This window comes from Mustelus asterias, chromosome 12, assembly GCF_964213995.1.
Source record: "Mustelus asterias chromosome 12, sMusAst1.hap1.1, whole genome shotgun sequence".
Classification (NCBI taxonomy): Eukaryota; Metazoa; Chordata; class Chondrichthyes; order Carcharhiniformes; family Triakidae; genus Mustelus; species Mustelus asterias.
In genome coordinates, this window is record NC_135812.1 from 42,005,695 (window position 1) to 42,026,981 (window position 21,287).

General features: G+C 44.5%; 1 protein-coding gene across 1 annotated transcript; it reads left to right on the top strand.

The window, feature by feature from the left end:
- On the top strand, window positions 1-20,806 carry LOC144501999 (E3 ubiquitin-protein ligase TRIM50-like). Its single transcript, XM_078226018.1, has 6 exons — window positions 1-405; window positions 4,422-4,517; window positions 5,750-5,980; window positions 9,589-9,611; window positions 15,729-15,853; window positions 19,738-20,806. The coding sequence occupies exons 1-6, from the start codon at window positions 1-3 to the stop codon at window positions 20,280-20,282; spliced, it is 1,425 nt and encodes a 474-aa protein (XP_078082144.1). The 3' UTR covers window positions 20,283-20,806.
- The last annotated feature ends 481 nt before the right edge of the window (window positions 20,807-21,287 follow it).

Sequence of the window (21,287 nt, forward strand, 5' to 3'; positions counted from 1 at the left end):
ATGGCAGCGAAGCAGAATTTTCAACGTCTGGAGGACCATCTCTTGTGCCCCATTTGCCTGGAGGTCTTCAAGCAGCCCTCTATGCTTCCGTGTGGTCACAGCTACTGCAAGAACTGCATCCTCTCCCTTTCTGGAAACCTGGCCGGCTACTTCACTTGTCCCGTGTGTCGGAAGGCAGTGGACAGCAGCAGCTCTTCCCCCAATGTCTCACTGGCCCGTGTCATTGACACCCTGACAGTGATGAGTGGGTCCGGCGGAGACCAGGAAAACTGCAGGGATCACCACAACCCGCTGAGCCTGTACTGCGAGACGGACCACCAGGTCATCTGTGGGCTCTGTGGAATCATCGGACAACACAAGCAGCATAAAATCACCCCCCTCTCCAGCGTGTATGAGAGAATGAAGGTAACGACCATAATCAGTGTATTCACTATGTATTAACTCTCAGATATTGTGGACTTTGCCAAAGTGCTTTAGATGCTATTTATGGGAGGAAATTTGTACATCAGGATAGAGTACTCACTGAAATGATTGAGGCTGCAAACGTGAAATGCGAAATCTGTTACAATTTTATCACAAAAGTCAAAGGCACGGCTGAAACAGATTGCTGTTCCTTTAAGAGTCAAGGCAAAAAGAATCCAGATTTTTTTTTAAAGGTTCACAGTGGGGGATTAGTTAATCAAGAGGCGCCATAAACAATAGAGATGCGGATAATAGGTTCCGTCAGAATCGCGGGTTGCGGGTGGGGGAACAATGGGCTCATAAAGCAAGGAGAATATACGGAGACAGTGATAATGGGAGGAGAACTCAATATCAGTGTTGACCATTCGGCCAAAGACATTAAGTCTTCACTGAAGCAAAACACTTCAGAGCGGGACAAGAGAAGATAGGGTTGCCAATCCTCCAGGATTGGCCAGGAGTCTCCAGGAATTCAGTGCAGAAAGAGGCCATTCGGCCCATTAGAGCATCTCCAGTAGAGCATCTTATCCAGACCCAACTCCCCCACTTTATTTCCGTAACCCTAAGCTTGACTTTTGTGCCCGGAATTGCTGCCAGTGGGGTTACCGTGTTTTGGGTTATTGGGTGGAATTTGGGAGAAGCACTTTAAGTGTTCACGCTACAACACCAAATGAGCGTGAAAATGGGAGAAAATTGCACCCATTTTTTGGGCAAGCTCCCAGATGCAATTGTATGACACTTAGAAAAAAAAAGGCAAAATGTGATTCCTGCCAGCATGGGGAGTGCGTGGAGTCTATTCACACCGGGAAGCTGGCTGCTGAGCTGTAGGGGCGCTAATGCGTCTGCACTGAGAGATCTGTCACTCTCTCATCCCCCCTGAACATCATCCCCCAACCCCATGATTGTCCCCTCCAGACATCGCACCCCCCCCCCACCCCCCCAATTGCACCACCACCAATCCCTGGTCCTGATCAATGCCACCGGTCGATCGCTGGCCCCAATCCCCCCTCCTCGGCCAATCGCTGGCTCCGATTCCCCCCCTCAGCCACTCTCCGGCCCTGAATCCCCCCCCCCACCTGGCTGATTGCTGGCCCTGATTGCCCCCCACCCCCACCGATCCACAGCTAATCACCGCCTCAGCCAGTCCCTGATGCAGAGTATCCCCCCTGCCTCCCCATCAGGCCCCACCCCCTCCCCTTATGCCCCTCCCCTGCCCAAGGGGCACTGCCCACCCCTGCCCTGACCCATCAGCGAGGATCATGTATGGGGACCAAACGTGATCCTCGCCAGTGAGGACCTCCACCGGCGAGGCCATTAAGGCAAGTGAGCCTGGACGATTGCGTCTGGGACCCACTAATTAAATTGAAGTTAGCTCATTTATATTTAAATCAGCGTCACGCCCTTCCCGGGTGCGAGGCTGATTACACCGGTAAAACACGGCCAGTAACATCGCAAAATGTGAGCAATCGGGCACCAACCCAGTTTTCCGCCTCTCACTTGATCTTAGTGGCTTGCCACACCGATCAACCAATGTGACCCCCCACCCCTCACATTTCTAGGTTCTGCTCTTGACTTTAAATGACCTTTTCCAGGTCACCAATGTTGTGTGAACGTGGACAGGGATTTCCCTGTTGATTTCCACCGGGCTAGCAGTATTGATGATTTGGCAAAGGTGGGGGTAGCAGGATCCTTATCTGTTTTTGAACTTGGCAAATGTTCTGGCTTCACTTTACCAGTTGGACTAAATATGGCTGGGCTCATTTAGAGGAAGCAGTAACGATGGAGTATTTGCATGACCATTGCCTTGGTGACACTGGGTACTACGTATATCAGCATCAAGTAGATACCAGTTGTTTCTTAAGGAGGTACAACATCTTAACAAATTTGAGGATCCAAATGAGAATCAGAAGTTAATTGCGGCACACTGGATTATTAGTTTCACCTCATTTGCCACGTAATTGGAGGTAGAATTTTGCTTTGTTGCCAAGGATGTTAATTTTGTTAGCGGCAACTGGTGTCTGATTCCTGGAGCAACAACAACCATTTAGAAACATAGAAATTAGGAACAGGAGTCGGCCATTCAGCCCATCAAGCTGACTGCACCATTCAATATGATCATGGCTGATCCTCTGTCTCAAAGCCATACTCCTGCTCTCTCCCCACATCCCTTGATGCCTATAGAGACATAGGATACAATATTTCTCACTCCTTCCTCAGTATCAAATTCCCAAGCATACTTGGGAATACTGTTGAAAGCCTATGCAAAATGAGACACCCTCCAGGAGGTTGGCTAGGGTCAGGACTGGGTCAGACAACCTGTCACTTTGCCATTCTAGCAAGGAAAATCACAGCCTGTGTTCCTTAAGCCATTAAATCCTGAGATGCATCATGTCTGAGTCTAAGCATATATTGGATAGCAAACAAGGGCAGGAATCATGGCTAATGTTTCCTATTCTCTATCATTTCTGAGACAGTGTTAATTATTAAACCCTGGCAGAGTGCAGGGAACAATGACCAAACAGTAAGGACTTAAGAAATAGGAGCAGAAGTAAACCATTCGGCCCATCGAGCCTGTTCTGCCATTCAGCATGGGATCTTGGGCTTCAACTCCATTTCCCCACCCATTCCCCATATCCCTTAATTCCTTGAGAGACCAACAATCTGTCCATCCCAATCTTAACTGTATTCAACTAAGGAACAGCCGTAACCCTCTGGGGTAGAGAATTCCAAAGATTCTCAATCCTTTGAGTGAAGAAATTTCTCCTCATCTCAGTCTGTGTGTCTGTGAGCGTGTCTGTGAGTGTGATTGTGTGAGGGTGTGTCTGTGAGCGTGTGTCTGTGAGTGTGATTGTGTGAGGGTGTGTCTGTGAGCGTGTGATTGTGTGAGGGTGTGAGTGTGTGTATCTGTGAGTGTGATTGTGTGAGCGTGTGTCTGTGAGTGTGTGTGTCTGTGAGGGTGATTGTGTGAGCGTGTATCTGTGAGTGTGTGTCTGTGAGTGTGATTGTGTGAGCGTGTGTCTGTGAGTGTGTGTGTCTGTGAGTGTGTGTGTGTCTGTGAGTGTGTGTGTGTCTGTGTATGTGTGTGTGTCTGCGTGAGTGCATGTCTGCATAAGTGTGTGTATGTGTGATGGATGAGGCTGAGCAGTAAGAGACCATTGTACCTGCAAACAATGAGAATAAATAGTACATGCTTTGGTTCGTTGGAACCTACTCTTTAACAAAATATCCGTTAAACATGAAATGTAAATACATTGCTCTACAAATTATTCCTGTTGATTTTAGTGGGACGATGCTTTGCATGTTTATATAGTCCTCATCTATCTGTAATTTTAGTAGTGACATTAACCCATTTAAAATTATTCATTGAATGGCATGCACCTGTAAAATGGTTATTACTCTTGAGCCTCTTTGCTGCTCTGTAGTTGACTATCTGCCTTGTTTCCATTTGTGAAACTTCCTTAAAAAGACCATTTTCAACGTTTTGACTCACTTCACCAGCTAATGGTTGTGAGCTAGCTAAGATAGGTTAGGTAAACTATTGGACCACAGGATTTTGGGCCAGAATTGTACTTATCTGGGTTAGGACAGAGAACATGCGTCAATTCCCCTTTGAGCTGCCATGGCACCATATAATGCTGACACCATAATACAGATGTATTAATGCATAATACAGATGTAAGACCATACGCTTGTAGCTATGAGTTGAATTTCTTTGAATCCTGAAGTGGCTTCAAATACAACCTGAGCACGTATTGTAATCCCACCGTTCACCCTTAACAATACTTCAAAATCTCTACAACCAACAGATGCAAGAATGATTGCCACCATCTCACAGGTGAGTGTGACAAAGGAAATAAATTTGTTGCAGGGAACACATCCTGAATTAAAATCTTTGTGGGCAGGACAGAGTGACTGTGAAGAAATATTAATTGCGGCCTAATTGATATTACATTCCTTTACAGGAACAAGTTGCTTTGCTTATAACAGGAGCTCAGATGCAAAAGAACAACATGGAGAGGCAAATGAGCAAGCTGATACATAACAAGAGTCGCATCATTGTGAGTCTAGTCGCACTGCAGAGTGTTCACATGGTTTAGTTCCTGCTGCTTCGAAGAGATCACATTTACACTCTTCCTCCAGAGTGTGGTGACTAGGGGATTTTCACAGTAACTTCATTGCGGTGTTGAGTGTAAGCCTACTTGTGACACTAACAAATAAACTTTAAAATCTTTAAACGTTACTCAACCTCTCCCTATAAGAAAATCCCTCCATACCCGGGATCGATCCAGTGAATTTTCTCTGGACTGCCTCCAATGCCAGTATATCTTTCCTTAGAAAAGGGGACAAAAACTGTTCACAGTATTCCAGATGTGGTCTTACTAGTTAAAAGCAAATTACTGCAGATGGTCTTAACTAGTGCCTTGTATAGTTTCTTAAAAGTTTTTTTTTAAAATTAGTGTCGCAAGTAGGCTTATATTAACACTGCAATGAAGTTACTGTGAAAATCCCCTAGTCACCAGACTCCGGCGCCTGTTCGAGTACATTGAGGGAGAATTTAGCATGGCCATTGCACCTAATCCGCACGTCTTTCGGACTGTGGGAGGAAACTGGAGCACCCGGAGGAAACCCACGGGGAGAATGTGCAGACTCCGCACAGACAGTGACCCAATCCGGGAATCAAACCCGGTTCCCTGGCGCTGTGAGGCAGCTGCGCTAATCACTGTGCCACCATGCCGCCTGCAAGACTTCCCTATTTTTATACTTCATTCCCTTTGAAGTAAAGGCCAACTTTCCATTTGTCTTCCCTGTTACCTGTTAAACTTGCATGCTGCTTTTTGTGATTGATGAATCACTGTTTGTTCTCCCTATGGGGACCATTGAGTTTGAGTTCCCCTGGTAACAGGCAGTGGTCTTCCAGGACTGGGCCTGCTGAACTGTAGTCCCAGGCAGGGACTAGTATGTATACGCCACGATAGTGGTTTTACTTTGCATTCAGTAATAAGCTATGTTCCTTTCCAGTTGGGCATCCTGAGTCATTACACATGATCTTATTGAATGGTAGAGCAGGCTTGATGGGCTGAATGACTCACTGCTACTACATCTTATGTTATGTCATGGCCCCTCTGACGTTTCTCATCATATTCCTCCTAAGCACCAGGTACAATTGTCCTAAATGCTAACACTACTGCTCCACGTGCTCCCCATAACCCTCTGGCTTCCTGTGCTTCTAATATTTATTCAGATTTCCCTCAAGAGAATCCTACCTTTTATGTTGTCTGTATTTCACCAGAATGAATCTGATGTCTTTAAATTGGTGATTCAGAAAGAGTTCCAGGAACTCAGAAGTTTTGTTGATGACGAAGAGGCCAACATCATCCAGACCATACAGTTCAAATGTACCACTGCTGTTGAGTCAATCGATGAACAATTGGAAGACATGTCCAAAATTTTAAAGCAATTTGCTGAAGTTGAAGTTTCTCTGAAAAAGCTGAGCAATGAAAATCACTTGGATTTCATAAGAGTGAGTACAATGAATCTGCCTCAATCCATTTTGGAATGAGACTTAACACACAAGATAACTGAGCTGTGGAAGTGGATTCATGTCTGGAAGAAAACAAATAGAAAATAAATTTGGGACGAAATATAGAAAGTTGTTGGGTACAGAGAATGTGGTGGTGTAATGCTGAACATAGAATCATACAATCATAGAATCCTACAGTGCAGAAGGAGGCCATTCGGCCCATCGAGTCTGCACCAATCACAATCCCACCCAGGCCCTATCCCCATTACCCCATGCATTTACCTTAGCTAGTCATTAAGGGGCAATTTAACATACAACTAGAAGATCCACCAATTCTAATCCCATCCACAAATGTCATTCAGATGTTCCTTGAAGATGTTCTACTGGTCCTTGCGAGGGTTATTCAAAAGTAGACCACATTTAGAGCAAAAAATACTATCCAGATCAGACTGCTTAACAGAAACACATTGCCTGATCTTGGGATCTGGTCTGCTTTCTTATTGTTGAGCAATTAGGATGGAAAGTAAGTCAAATATATAGATTAACACCTCAGTAAAATGAAAGGCTGCATGGGGAAATGGTGATTAGGCACCAAGCAACTACTAATCAGGTTCACTGGTGAAATGATTACATTTAACACAGCACTAATTAATCAAATGTGAGGGGGTCTTGAGGTGCAGTGGCTACCATCCCAGCCTCTGAGATTTCAGCTCCTGGTTCGAATCCCACTCCAGGACTTGATGGCCAAGGAAAGTGTGTTCATATTGAGGTCGAAGCAGGTCACTAAGTGATTTCTTACCAGCAGTCCTAAAGCAGGTGGTAAGAGCGGGAGAGTGTTCTGGCCAAGCTATTCTTGGTGCTGAGTGGCACCTCTCAAACTAAAGCCTCAGGCTTGTGATGAAAAACTAGCTATGGAGACAGAGATAAACATGTGCTTTGCCTGCTTCATGTGTCACTGGGCATGGGAAAGCTCCAAGTCTAATGGATCAAACACTTCATAATTGAAGAAAACCCAAGGGCTCATGGTTAACTGCACAATTGGTGTGGTATTGAGTCAGTTTGATCATGTTCAATTCTTTGTTGTCTTAGTCTATCTTAACTAAAATACTCCAGTGGCCTCAGCTCTCTTGGTTAAGTCATGGGGAAAGCTTAGTGAGGGATTTGATTCCCGATTATTATCCAGTGACTGTTGGAAAAGGCGGGTAAGGGACCCTACATAATTAAACAGCCTATCAACATCTGTGATATAAGCTCATGCACAAAGTGGCCAATCAAGTAGCACCTTCCTGTTCCATAGAATCATAGAATCCTACAGTGCAGAAGGAGGCCATTTGGCCCATCGAGTCTGCACTGACCACAATCTCACCCAGGCCCTATCCCCTTAACCCCATGTATTTACCCTAGCTTGTCCCCCTGACACTAAATGGCAATTTAGCATGGCCAACCCACCTAACCCGCACATCTTTGGAGTGTGGGAGGAAACCGGAGCACCCGGAGGAAACCCGCGCAGATACGGGGAGAACATGCAAACTCTGCACAGACAGTGACCCAAGCCAGGAATCGAACCCGGGTCCCTGGCGCTGTGAGGCAGCAATGCTAACCACTGTGCAACCGTGCCGACCCTGGTAAGAGTCACAACTCTCAAGCGAGGAAGAAGGACATTTTGAAAACATAAATCATGTGATAATCCAAAATAATAGGCAGCAATGTCTGAGAAGTTTATCTACAGCCCAGTATGTGATGCACAATACTGACATGTCCACTTTGGTCCACTTTATTTTCTGTGACTAAGATTTTCTCTTGTTCACACCATGCTGGTTTCAAAGTGTGTGGTTGTCACATTTTACAATGGGTTTTCGAACTGTGCAATGTTTGTTAGGTTTCCGAAGGAATATTTTGTTCCTTAAGTTTTCATTCTGAAGTTATCTTGATGCTATTCCTCTCAGCCCTGCTGTCCTCTTCCCTATCCTTAGCTTTAGAAAACAAGTTGTCTAACTTGTGTACAATATGTTTGACCAATCAGAGTTTCCCTGTGTTATTACCAGTCGTATGGCCCTTTGCTACCTCACTTTCATAAATGCCTTTGGTGTAATCGTACCAGCTGCATTATATCAGCAATTTTCACAAATTCACTGAGCTCCAAACAATATGTTACCTGCTAGATTTGCTAAAAGCCAATTTCCTATCATTTGACCTAGACTTTCCCCCAATATTGAGCAATGGATGTGTGAAATAATCCGCAAATTACAAAGATAAACTTATTTCCATGAAATACAAAGAAAAAACACTCTTGCATTGTTGGTACATCATGCATGAAATCCTGTTAATTCAGTAACTCAGGATAAGCCTCTGGTTGTGACTTGTCTGCCTCATGTGTCACTGGACACGGGAATGCTCAAAGTCACGTACTTGCCACATACATTAGTTTGGAGTTGGAAACAATGTACACGTACAAGGATTTCACCTTTGTGAAATGTGGCGGCTTGGTACAACACATCGAAGCATTGGCATGGCACAGTATTCTGTCGGAACACAGGTTTGACCCTGCACACTGTTACTTTTCTCCCCCTACCTGCAGGAAGTCTGTGAGCGGAGCACACACACATCAGACAGCACAGGGTGAATTTTCAAAACCTCATGAAGATGGGTTGGAGTGGTGGGTGGTGGGGCTGGGGAAATACAGGGAAACCACCTCAGGATGCTCCTTCCTGCCACTGGGGGAGTTTCCCAGGGCGGGATAGAAACAGACTCAGCAACCCCAGAGGAAGATAGTCAATTAAGGCCCCGCTTAAGGACTAGTTTTCAAAGGCCATGACAGCTTTCTGGTGTCAGAGTGGGAGCCTGCCAGCTCATCAGAGGCAGCTTCTCACCAGGAGATTAATGGGCCACCCACAGGCTGTACTTAAATGCCGGCAAGACTTACAGGGGGACTTACAGGGGGGCCTGTAGTCTCCAGGAATTGAAGATCAATCTCCTCGACACTGCTATGAGCATCCCCGGAGAAAAAAACCATTGGGATCTTCAAAAAAGATTGTCTATGTGTCATTTACTGTGAACATTTCTCTTTGCCAGCCACACAATGATTGGAAATGTGGGGGAAAGGCTGTTTGATTGACAGTCAAGCATCATCAAATTGGGTAATGGGGATTTTTGCTTTCCAATTGATGTAGGAAGGCAATGTGTCACAAGGGAGGATGTGTCAGCCGACTAATGGCTGGAGTGGGGGGCAAGTCATGGTGATGAAACCAGTGCATTTAATCACAGTTGGTCCCCAGATGGGGCGCCTGGAAGCAGCATCTTAATTGGCTGCCAAGGTGACTGACAACCAATCAGGGCCACTCCCGGCCGGGTTCCCCACACAGAATTAGGGCCAATGTTTTGAATCACCCGTCAAAATTGAGCCCAGCATCTCTGCTGGATCAGCGACTTGTGGCTGATATTGGCAGTGACTAATGACACTTCACTCACTGGTTTCCTGGATTTGAAGGGTGTGTGTCCTTGGATTGTGGAGGTGTGATGAAAGATGAATAGATAAATAAGAGTTAACATCTGATTTTTGTATTTATCTCTTCCAAATCTTTTAATTATATTTTCTATACATTTTTCAGAAGTACAGTTCAATTGTTTCAAGGTAAGAGTAATCTGTGATTTCTCTGTTACATTATTGGGTGCTGGGGAAGTTAAAGGGGTTCTTGACTGTATTGATCCTAGACTCTTGTTGCCATTACCTGAAATCTGAGAAACCTCTCGATGTTCGGAGGGAACGAACCACCGATGCCTGGTGCAGTACCAGGTTATACACACCAGGTGATGTGATTCCTAACCCAGGCCGTTCAGAGATAACTGAGCCCAACGCTGGCTTTGGCACCCTTTATTTGGGATGCAGCAAATAAAATTTAGCAAAGATTCTTATTCTTGATCACTGCTTTGTGACCCTGCCTTGGGAGCAAGTGTGGCGGCTGGTGGAAGGCAGGATGGGGCTTGCTGTGATGACTTCCACAGTCACACAGTCTGATGACAACGCAGGCACTAACAATTACACACACACTCACTCTCTCACTCACTCACACCGGGAGTATTTCGTACTGGCAAGCGGGAGGGAAAAGGATGGCTGGGTTAAGGTGGAAGCAGTGGAGAAGACTCTGTAGGACGGTGGTTGTAGGGGCAGTGTGGGTGGGATGGTGATACAGTGGTAGAGAGTCATTGTTTTTATTTGGTGCCTCCCTCTTGGTGCTCATTCTGACTGGGTGTGTGGCCTGTTGCTCCGGTGCCTCAGGCCCATTATGGGCAGCAACCTCTCCACCATCGGTTCAAACATCTTTCAGAGAGGGCTGATGAGCCTTGAGCACTGCTTGTGGGAAGGCTTGTGTGCCCTCTGTGCTGGCCACCTACATTTAAACATTGCAGGTGGTCTTTGTGCACTCAGAGCATCCATCAGCCCTTCACTGAGCAGATTAGCAGCTGACTGCTGGAATGGTACTCTAAACCAATAATAAATCAGTGGTTTGGGGTAAGATGTTAATAATTGGGTTATTGATTCAATGTTTGCAAATTCCTCATCACTGAAGGAACTGGCTATTTAACCCCTTTAACCTGTTTAAGTAAATCAGTATCCTACACCCCACTGCCTTCCATATGTATTCCTAATGCATCCCAAATTCATTGATGAAACTCTTATCAGGTAAAGTAAGTCTCTCCTTATTGTCAGTTTTTCATTTCTTTCATTAATTGTGGTTGTGATAACACTTCTTCATTTTACACGCTGGAGCAGTTTGAAGATTTTAGATTCATAATTATAAAACTGAAACATCCCTAACCAGAATAGAAATCCAGGAGTTGGGGATAATCAGACAACTGGTTAATGTTAACTCCTAGTGGGAATAGACACAGAGTAAAATTGTGAAGCTGATTGGAAGTGTCTGTTTCCTACTGGCAGGCTGCACTAAAAATACAAGAGGACAAGAGTTGGCAAATCATGTTGCAGCTATATAAAACCTTGGTTAGGCCATATTTGGAATATTGTGTGCAATTCTGGTTGCCACGCTAACAGAAGGACGTGGAAGCTTTGGAGAGAGTGCAAAAAAGGTTCACCAGGATGTTTTCTGGTCTCGAGGGCGTTGACTATGAGGAGAGGTTGAATAAACTAGAATTGTTTTCACTGGAAAGATGGAGGCTGAGGGGAGACCTGATAGAGATCTACAAAGTTATGAGGAGCATAGACAGGGTGGACGTGTCAATTACAAGGGGGCACAGGTTCAAGATGAGAGGGGGAAAGTTTAATGGAGATATGGGGGGGATGTTTTTCACGCAGAGAGTGGTGGGTGCCTGGAACGCACTGCCAGAGGAGGTGGTGGAAGTAGGCACATTAGTAACATTTAAGAGGCATCTGGATGGGTACTTGAATAGGGAGGGAATAGAGGGATACTGTCCAAGTAAGGACAGAAGGGTTTTTTTTTGTTTAGTGAGGGCATCATGATTGGCACGGGCTTGGAGAGCCGATGGGCCTGTTCCTATGCTATACTTTTTTGTTCTTTGTGCCCGACATGTTTCAAAACACAATGTCCTAACACATTTTCTTCAATTAGATTGAAATAGCGACTACATCTGTGTGAATGAACATTGGTATGAGCAATAATTAAGTAAGATCAGGTGCTAATTTTAAGAGAGATGACCGCTAGATAGGAGAGGTCATCGAATTTGGAGATTGGGAGAATGTATTTGCTTTAGTACAGTGTGTATAGGTGCTGAATTCCTCATTGATTAGATGAGTTCCTTTGTATCAAAAACTGCAGATGATTCTTATCACAGCCTCAGTGTTTACACAAGTCATTACCCATTGCACAATAAATGTTACTCATGCACTCCAACTAAGCCAAGAGCAAACAGTTTGTCACACAAATAAGCTTATTAGATCAGCCAGTAAACGATTACAATATTTACATAGTAAAAGGTGTTTACTATTTCTAGTGCAGTGACTTTGCTCATATGACTCCGTAGACTGTTTTCAGTACTAAATGCAACTGTGACCATCTGAAAGAAGTATGTATGGGAGGTCAAGTCCCTTTTGGCATGGAGATAATGTTAAACTTGGACATTGCTTTGGCCAGTGTTAGATTAGTTCTGGGCATTACATTCTCAGAAGGATGTTGGAAAGATGCGGGGATGATTCATAACTAATCATAGGAATATAAAGTTACAAAGAAAAGCTTCAAATTTAGGACTGTTTTTCACTGTTATAAAGGAGTTTCAAAATTCTCAATGTACTGGAGAGGGCGAACAGCTGACAATTGTTGCCACTGGTTGGTGAATTGCATTGGAATATCACTAGAAGAATGAAAGGGGAAGAAGAAGGTTTTACATTGGGGAATAATTGAACATGGAACGTTTGATCATGAATTGAGGCAAACGATAGCATCTATATTTCACACCAGAGAATGTAATAGAAAATGGAGAAAGGGCAGATTAGTTGTATTAGATCAGATAGATCCAGAATGGGTACACAAGGCTTCTGGGGGGCAGTGGAGTCTCATGTTAAAAAATAATTGCAGTCATCAAAGTAAAGAATCAGCCATTGGCGTGAAACTGGAGTGGAGCAGCAATATAAATACTGCAGAGTGGAGCAGCAAAATAAATACTAGGGAATGAAGCAGCAATATAAATACTGGGGAGTTAAGCACCAATATAACTACTGGGGAATGAAGCTGCAATATAAATACTGGGGAATGAAGCAGCAATATAAATACTGGGGAGTGAAGCAGCAATATAAATACTGGGGAGTGGAGCAGCAATATAAATACTGGGGAATGAAGCAGCAATATAAATACTGGGGAATGAAGCAGCAATATAAATACTGGGGAATGAAGCAGCAATATAAATACTGGGGAGTGAAGCAGCAATATAAATACTGGGGAGTGGAGCAGCAATATAAATACTGGGGAATGAAGCAGCAATATAAATACTGGGGAATGAAGCAGCAATATAAATACTGGGGAATGAAGCAGCAATATAAATACTGGGGAGTGGAGCAGCAATATAAATACTGGGGAATGAAGCAGCAATGTAAATACTGTGGCTATAACCACAGACTGGGAATTCTGTGGTGGGCAACTCACCTTCTGACTCCCCAAAACCTATCCATCATCTATTGGGCACGAGTCTGGAGTGTAGTGGATTGGCAAAGCTTCTCTTTGGAGAAGAGAAGTTTGAGAGGAGATTTGATAGAGGTGTTCAAAATCATTAGGGGTCTGAACAGAGTAGATAGCAGGAAATCTTGCCCGTTGGTGGAAGGGCTGGGAACCAGAGGACACCAATTTAAGGTAATTTCCAAAAGAACCAGAGGCGAGATGAGGAAATCTTTTACACCGTGTGTGGTTAGGATTTGGAACGCACTGCCTGTGGTATTTTAAAATTCTTTCACAGGATGTGGGTGTCCATACAATATAGGAGCAGATCAGGCCATTCGACCCATCGAGTCTTCTCCCCCATTCAATCATGGCTGAAATGGCCTTGGAGGGAGTGCAGATAAGGTTCACCAGGTTGATACCAGAGATGAGGGGTGTTGATTATGAGGAGAGACTGAGCAGATTGGGTTTGTATTCGTTGGAATTTAGAAGGCTGAGGGGGGACCTTATAGAGACCTATAAGATAATGAAGGGGCTGGATAGGGTAGAGGTGGAGAGATTCTTTCCACTTCGAAAGGAAACTAGAACTAGAGGGCACAGCCTCAAAATAAAGGGGGGTCAGTTTAGGACAGAGTTGAAGAGGAACCTCTTCTCTCAGAGGGTGGTGAATCTCTGGAATTCTCTGCCCACTGAAGTGGTGGAGGCTACCTCGTTGAATATGTTTAAATCACGGACAGATAGATTCCTGATCCGTAAGGGAATTAGGGGTTATAGGGATCAGGTGGGTCAGTGGAACTGATCCACTTCAGATCAGCCATGATCTTATTGAATGGCGGGGCAGGTTCGAGGGGCTAGATGGCCTACTCCTGCTCCTATTTCTTATGTTCTTATGTTCTTATCCCCATTCTCCTGCTTTCTCCCTGTAACCCTTGATCCCCTTATTGATCAAGAACCTATCTATCTCTGTCTTAAAGACACTCAACGACCTGGCCTCCACAACCCTCTGTGGCAATGAGTTCCACAGATTCACCACCCTCTGGCTGAAAAAATTCCTCCTGATCTCAGTTTTAAAGGAGCGTCCCTTCACTCTGAAGTTGTGCCCTCGAGTTCTAGTCTCTCCCACTGGAGGAAATATCCTCTCCACGTCCACTCTATCTAGGGTTCGCAGTATCCTGTAAGTTTCAATTAGATCCCCCCCACATCCTTCTAAACTCCATCGAGTATAGCCCAGACTCCCCAACCACTCCGCATATGACAAACCCTTCATTCCTGGGATTATTCTTATGAACCTCCTCTGGACCCCCGCCAGTGTCGCTGACTATACCGATATTTATTGTCCACCCCTAATTGCATCTTTGCACAGAGACTGTGGTCTTGATGTTCATTCCTTTCACAATGGGTGGAGAGGTCATTAAACAAGGGGAAACTATTTTTAAAAAATAATTCCATGGGATGTGGCGCGTTGCTGGTTCGGCCAACATTCATTACGCAACCTTAATTGCTCTTGAGGAGGTGTTGGTGAGCTGCCTTCTTGGATAGCTGCAGTCCGTGTGCTGTGTGCACACCTGGAGTGCTGTTGGGAAGGGATTTCCAGGACTTTGAGCCAACGACAGTGAAAGAATGGCGATATATTTTCAAATCAGGATGGTGTGTTGCTTTTAGGGTAATTTGCAGGAAGTGATGCATCTGCTGCCCTTGTCTTTCTAGATGGTAGAGGTTGTGGGTTTGGAAGGTGTTGTCAAAGGAGCCTTGGTGAGCTCCTGCAATGCATCTTGTAGCTAGTACACACTGCTGCCATTGTGTGTCAAAGGTGGAGGGATTGGATGTTTAAGGTGGTGGATAGGGCGTCAATCAATGCTTTGTCTTGGATGGTGTCGAACTTCTTAAGTGCTATTGAAGCTGCACTCATCTAGGATTGGGCCTTGTAGATGGTGGACAGGCTTTAGGGAGTCAGGAGGTGAGTTACTTGCCGCAGGATTCCCAGCCTCTGACCTGCCCCTGACTCAAAGCCACAGTATTTATATGGCTGGTCCTGTTCACTTTCTGGTCAATGGTAACACCCGGAATGTTGATAGTGGGATGGAGACAGATTCATTGTGGCTTTCAAAAGGGGATTGGATAATTATTTGAAGAAAAAATCATTTGCAGGGCTCTGGGGAAAAGGCAGGGGACTGAGACTAGCTGAGTAGCTTTTACACAGAGCCAGCACGGGCCAAATGGCCTCTTTCTGTGCTGTTACTATGCCATTATTCTCTAATTCTGTGAATGCAAGATGAAGAGACTCAGAGACATGCAGAATTCCTGGTGTCTCCCTCTGTGACAATAAAGATTACAAAACACATTTCCCCTTTAATTGTGGATTCATCCTTATTCACTAACAGTAGATCAATCTTTGATTTGATTTGTTGTTGTCAGATGTATTAGTATACAGTGAAAAGTATTGTTTCTTGCGCGCTATATAGACAAAGCATAATGTACATAGAGAAGGAAAGGAGAGAGTGCAGAATGTAGTGTTACAGCCATAGCTAGGATGTAGAGAAAGATCAACTTAGTGCAATCAGCTTGTTGTCACCTGTTCAAAAAGACATGAAGCTTCACAAACTAATCTGTTTTTGATTTTTTTTTAGTTGCGAACAGGAGCCACAGCCAGAGTCAAACAAAAACTTCAGCACCATTTCCTTCAAGCCTGGCTTTAGACATGACGACATCAAACTGACAGTCTGGAAAAAGCTGCAGAAGAGGATTTTACCAGGTGAGTTTGACTGGTGGGATCGTGTTAACAGATGAAATTATGCAGAAGAATCGTTTTTAACAGGTAAGAGTGAGTAAAGGCATCAGGTGAGTAATTAGGAGTGAGTAAAGAGATTATTACTGGGTACGTTTGGTGCTTCAATAAAGATAGAACTTACAGATTCATTTATTTATCAGAAAAGGTACTTCTGCTAGTTCATGACCAATGTTACCTCCAGAAGAATAGAATCCCTACAATGCAGAAGGAAGCCATTCTGCCCTTCGAGTCTGCACCGACCACAATCCCACCCAGGCCCTATCCCGTAACCCCATATATTTACCCTGCTAATCCCCTTGACACTAAGGGCAATTTAGCATGGCCAATCCACCTAACCCGCACATCTTTGGACTGTGGGAGGAAACTAGAGCACCCAGAGGAAACCCACGCAGACATGGGGAAAAAGTGCAAACTCCACACAGACAATGACCCGAGGTCGGAATTGAACCTGGGTCCCTGGTGCTGTGAGGCAGCAGTGCTAAGCACTGCGCCACCGTGCTGCCCTATAGGTATAGGAGGATAGTGCTGGGGTTATATAAAATGATGAGGCTCACAAACCCTAATCTAATGTTGAATAACCTGCTTCAGTGCTGTAATTACGACACAACATGTAAATCACACATCCCTCTGACTTATTGTAGTAGTGTAAAATGGGCAGTTTGACAGCCCATTTTATATCTCTGCCATCCTTATTTCCACAATGTCATTCTCTTATCAATGCTGTGGCCAAAATCCTCAAATTCCAAATCTGAAACCAATGTTGAAGAACCACCAGCACCAAAACTGCAGTGATTCAAGGAGAAAGCTCACCACCACCTTCTTAGGGATGGAGGGGAAAGAAATGCCAGTGTCAGTCCCATCCTCAAGTAATTGATCGAAAAATAACAGGTATAATGGTCTGTACCTCTGTGGGGTAATGCAGTGAAAGTCAATGCACCAAATGCACAAAGGAGACACAGAGGGGATGTGCTCCTGATATGTTGCAATCCACATGACTGTGATGTGCCAGGAATTGAAACTACCAGATTAGTTCTGAATTTAGAACAGCTTTAGACTGTTGCTTTACACTTAGAATTGGGATGTTCCAAACTCATTACAGACCTGAGTCAGCAGAAAGAGATTTTAATTAATTGAATCTTTCCTATACTCTACTCCAGGACTAGGAGTTAAATCCTGGTAGACTTTCCTCTCTGGGTGCCCAGTGCGCATTGGAGATGAGACAATTGTCTGTATTTGCCTCCTCCAGGCTGTTTGAAGGAGGGAATTCCAGGCACTGGCCCCCCTCCACTGGCCCCTCTTCCAAAGAAATAACGTAGCAAGTTCAAGCCCAAATGAGGGTCCGTTCAAGTTGGAAAGCGTCAGGAACTCCCAGTGGAATGCAATAGGAGTGACGACTTCACATGACATTTACTGTTACTCCTCACTCCTCTGGCATGAATCGCAACTCCAACTGGGGCAAAGCAGTCAGCTTAATCCCCACCCATTCTCTTCACTGTGGCTTCACTGTGTATACTGTTCACAGGATGCACTGTAATAATACGCCAAGGTTAATTTAATAGCCCATCCCAAAAGCTGTATCTTTCATCACTTAGAAGGGCAAGGACAGCTGGTGCTTGGGAACACCATCACATTCAAGTTCCCCTTCAAGTCATGCATCAATCTGCCTTGGAAATATATTGCTGTCCAGTCATCAACATTTGGGTCAAAATCCTGGACTGTTCTACTTAGCAGGTTAACCAGGCTGATTCTGGGGACGGCGGGACTGATGTATGAGGAGAGATGAACTAGGTTAGGATAGTTTTCACTGGAGTTCAGACAAATGAGGGGAGATCTCATAGAGACTTGTAAAATTCTAACAGGACTAGACAGGGTAGATACAGGGAGGATGTTCCCGATGGTGGGGGTGTCCAGAACCAGGGGTCGCAGTCTAAGGATTCAGGATAGACCATTTAGAACGGAGATGAGGAGACATTTCTTCACCCAAAGAGTGGTGAACCTGTGGAATTCATGACCACAGGAAGTAGTTGATGCCAAAACATTGAATGTATTCAAGAAACGGCTAGATATAGCACTTGGGGAGAATGGGATCAACGGTTATGGGGAGAAAGCAGGATTAGGCTAATGAGTTGGACAATCAGCCATGATCATGATAAATGGTGGAGCAGGCTCAAAGGGCCGAATGGCCTCCTGCTCCTATCTTCTATGTTTCTATGTTAACAGCAATGTAGGTGCTGTTCACTACACGGACTAATAAGATCAGAAGAAATAGAAGTAGGAATAGATACTCGGATCCCACAAACCTGCTCCATCATTCACAACTGATCATCTGCCTCAGTTCCACTTTCCACCCACTGTCCATATTCCTGGACAAAAACAGAAAATGCTGGAAAATCTCAGCAGGTCTGACAGCATCTGCAGAGAGAGAATAGAGCCAACATTTCGAGTCTGGATGAACCTTAGTCAGAGCTGATGAAGGATCATCCTGACTCCAAACATTGGCTCCATTCTCTCTCCACAGATGCTGCCAGACCTGCTGAGATTTTCCAGCATTTTCTGTTTTTGTTTCAGATTCCAGCATCCACAGTATTTTGCTTTTGTCCCTTGATTTCCCAAGAGACAAAAAAATCCATCTATCACAGCCTTAAAAACACTCAATGATGAAGCTTCTACAACCCTCTGAGACAGAGAATTCTGAAGATTCACCATCCTCTGAATGAAGAAATTTCTCCTCATCCATCCTAACTTATCCTGATACTGTACCTCCCTGTTCAAGATTCCCCAGTCAGAAGAAACAACCTCCCTCTCGAGCCCCTTCAGAATCTTGTCTGTTTCAATGAGTTCACTTCTCATTCATCTTAACTTCAGAGAGTATCAGCCCAATTTGCTCAGCCTCTCGTCATTGGACAACCCTCTCATCCCAAGAACCAATCCAGTGAACCTTCACTGTACCGACTCCAAAGCAAGTATATCCTACCTTAAATATGGAGACGAAAACTACTCACAGGTTTATTTTTAATTCATTTGTGGAACATGGGCTTCGCTGGCTGGTCAGCATTTAGTGCCCATCCCTAGTTGCCCTTAAACTGATGGCTTGCTAGGCCATTTCAGAGGGCAGTTGAGAGTCAACCACATTGCTGTGGCTCTGGATTCACATGTAGGCCAGATCGAGTAAGGATGACAGATTTCCTTCCCTAAAGTGAACCAGAAGGGTTTTTCCGACATCGACAATGGTTTCATGGTCATCAGTAGATTCTTAGTTCCAGATATTTTTTATTGAATTCAAATTTTACCATCTGCTGTGGTGGGATTCGAACCTGGGTCCCCAGAACATTAGCTGAGTTTCTGGATTAATAGTCTAGCGATAACACCACTAGGCCATCGCCTCCCCATGATATTTGGTACATGGTGTCTGCTGGGTGAAAATTGTCCTCACATCAAAGTTGTGTACAACTGTAACAAGATGTCTTTATTCTTGTACTCCAGTCCCCTTGCAGTAAAGGCTAACATGCCATTTTCCTTCTTAATTTCTGCAACAGTTCAAGGGAAAGGCCCATCACCACCTTTTCAGGTGCAACATGGGGTGGGTAATAAATGTTGCCCTCGTTAGCTGCATTCCTAAAATGAATTTTAAAATAAAACAATTTTCCAACATGCACCCCATTTTAGCACCCCCCCCCCCCCCCAACCAAAGGGATGGTCATTGATATCCTAATTTGCATAACCAGCAGTGGATGTAAACTCATAAAATCGATACCTAGAATTTAATATTTATCTTCTGTAATTCAGGCTGGAAGTTTTCTCCATGGCGATTGATTACTCTGTGGAATTGTTTTTCTGATTGCTTTCAGAACCAGAGGAATTAAAACTGGATCCCAGCAGCGCGCACCCAATTCTGGTCATAACCAATGGAAGCACCAAAGTAGAATGTGGGACGTACCTCAAGCGCTTGTCAATAATACAGGAGCGATTTGACTACAACACCTGCGTCCTGGCCAACAAAGGCTTTTCCTCGGGCAAGCACTATTGGCAAGTCATTGTCAACGACAAGATGAAGTGGCGTCTCGGTGTCATCAAAGGGACTACTGGCCGCAAAGGAAGGCTGAACAAGACTCCGGAGAATGGGGTCTGGATGATCGGAGTGAAGGAAGGAAAGATTTATGAGGCGTACAAGAATCCCAAAATCCAGCTTACTCTCTTTGTGAGGCCGCGGAAGATTGGCGTGTTCCTGGATTATGAGGGAAGGCGACTCTCATTCTACAACGTGGATAATCCCGATGAGCTCAGCTTGATCTACACTTTTGACGCAGACTTTCAGGGGAAGATTTATCCCATTTTTGACCTTTGCTGTGTTGACAGAACTGATTTGGCACCTATCACACTTTGCCGTGTATAAATGCCTCCACCAGCCGCTCTGAAAGAAGCAACATGCGTAGTCGATAACTTTGGTATGATAACATGACGGCTATTTTGGTATCATAATTACTGCTGCCTGATTTTGGAATATGGTTTGCCCAATGAAACGCAACATTTAGTTCATGAGATCCTTGTTTTCAAATTACTAGCATTTCTCCAATGTGGTTTGAAATACTTGCAATGTTTAGCTTTAAAATGGATTAGTGGGGCCTATCGCTCTCTGGCTACTGAACTGTGTGGGGCAGTAGTTTTGTGTAAGTTGTCAAAATGCTCGGAAAGTCACTGTTGGTAAATTTCTGGCTCCGGTCAAAAGAGCCAATCATAAAAGATTTGGCTTTCTATCTCATTTTAGTTCAAGTTTGTTTCCATCTATAACAAGGAATGATGTCTGGTACATGGTGTCTGCTGGGTGAAAATTGGAAGGTATTAGGATGTAACAGACATGTGTTGGAGGCAAGATGTTTGTTATATGTTATACATTGAATCCTATAATCATATCATAAAATCTTACAGGGCGGCACAGTGGTTAGCACTGCTGCCTCACAGCACCAGGGACCCGGGTTCGATTCCCGGCTTGGGTCACCGTCTGTACAGAGTCTACATATTATCCTCGTGTCTGCATGGGTTTCCTCCGGGTGCTCCGGTTTCCTCCCACAGTCCAAAGGATGTGCTGGTTAGGTGCATTGGCCATGCTAAATTCTCCCTCAGTGTACCCGAACAGGCACCAGAGTGTGGCGATTTTCGCAGTAACTTCACTGCAGTGTTAATGTAAGCCTACTTGAGATACTAATGAATAAACTTAAACTTACAGCACAGAAGGAACACATGTAGCCCATTTTACCTGTGCCAATTGTTTGAAAGAGCTATCCAGTTATTCCCAATCTCCTTTTCCCTAATAGCCCGACTAATTTCTCCCCTTCAAGAATGTATCCAATTTCTGTTATGGCTCTTTCAGGCACCACATTCCAGATTATAATAACCTGAT

What these genes read in the sequence shown, in the direction of transcription:
- LOC144501999 (XM_078226018.1), top strand. Translation starts at nt 1, where the DNA reads ATGGCAGCGAAGCAGAATTTTCAACGTCTGGAGGACCATCTCTTGTGC. An exon ending in GCGTGTATGAGAGAATGAAG is followed by an intron (nt 406 to 4,421) that starts GTAACGACCATA and finishes ATTCCTTTACAG; the next exon opens with GAACAAGTTGCTTTGCTTAT. An exon ending in GCAGAAGAGGATTTTACCAG is followed by an intron (nt 15,854 to 19,737) that starts GTGAGTTTGACT and finishes GATTGCTTTCAG; the next exon opens with AACCAGAGGAATTAAAACTG.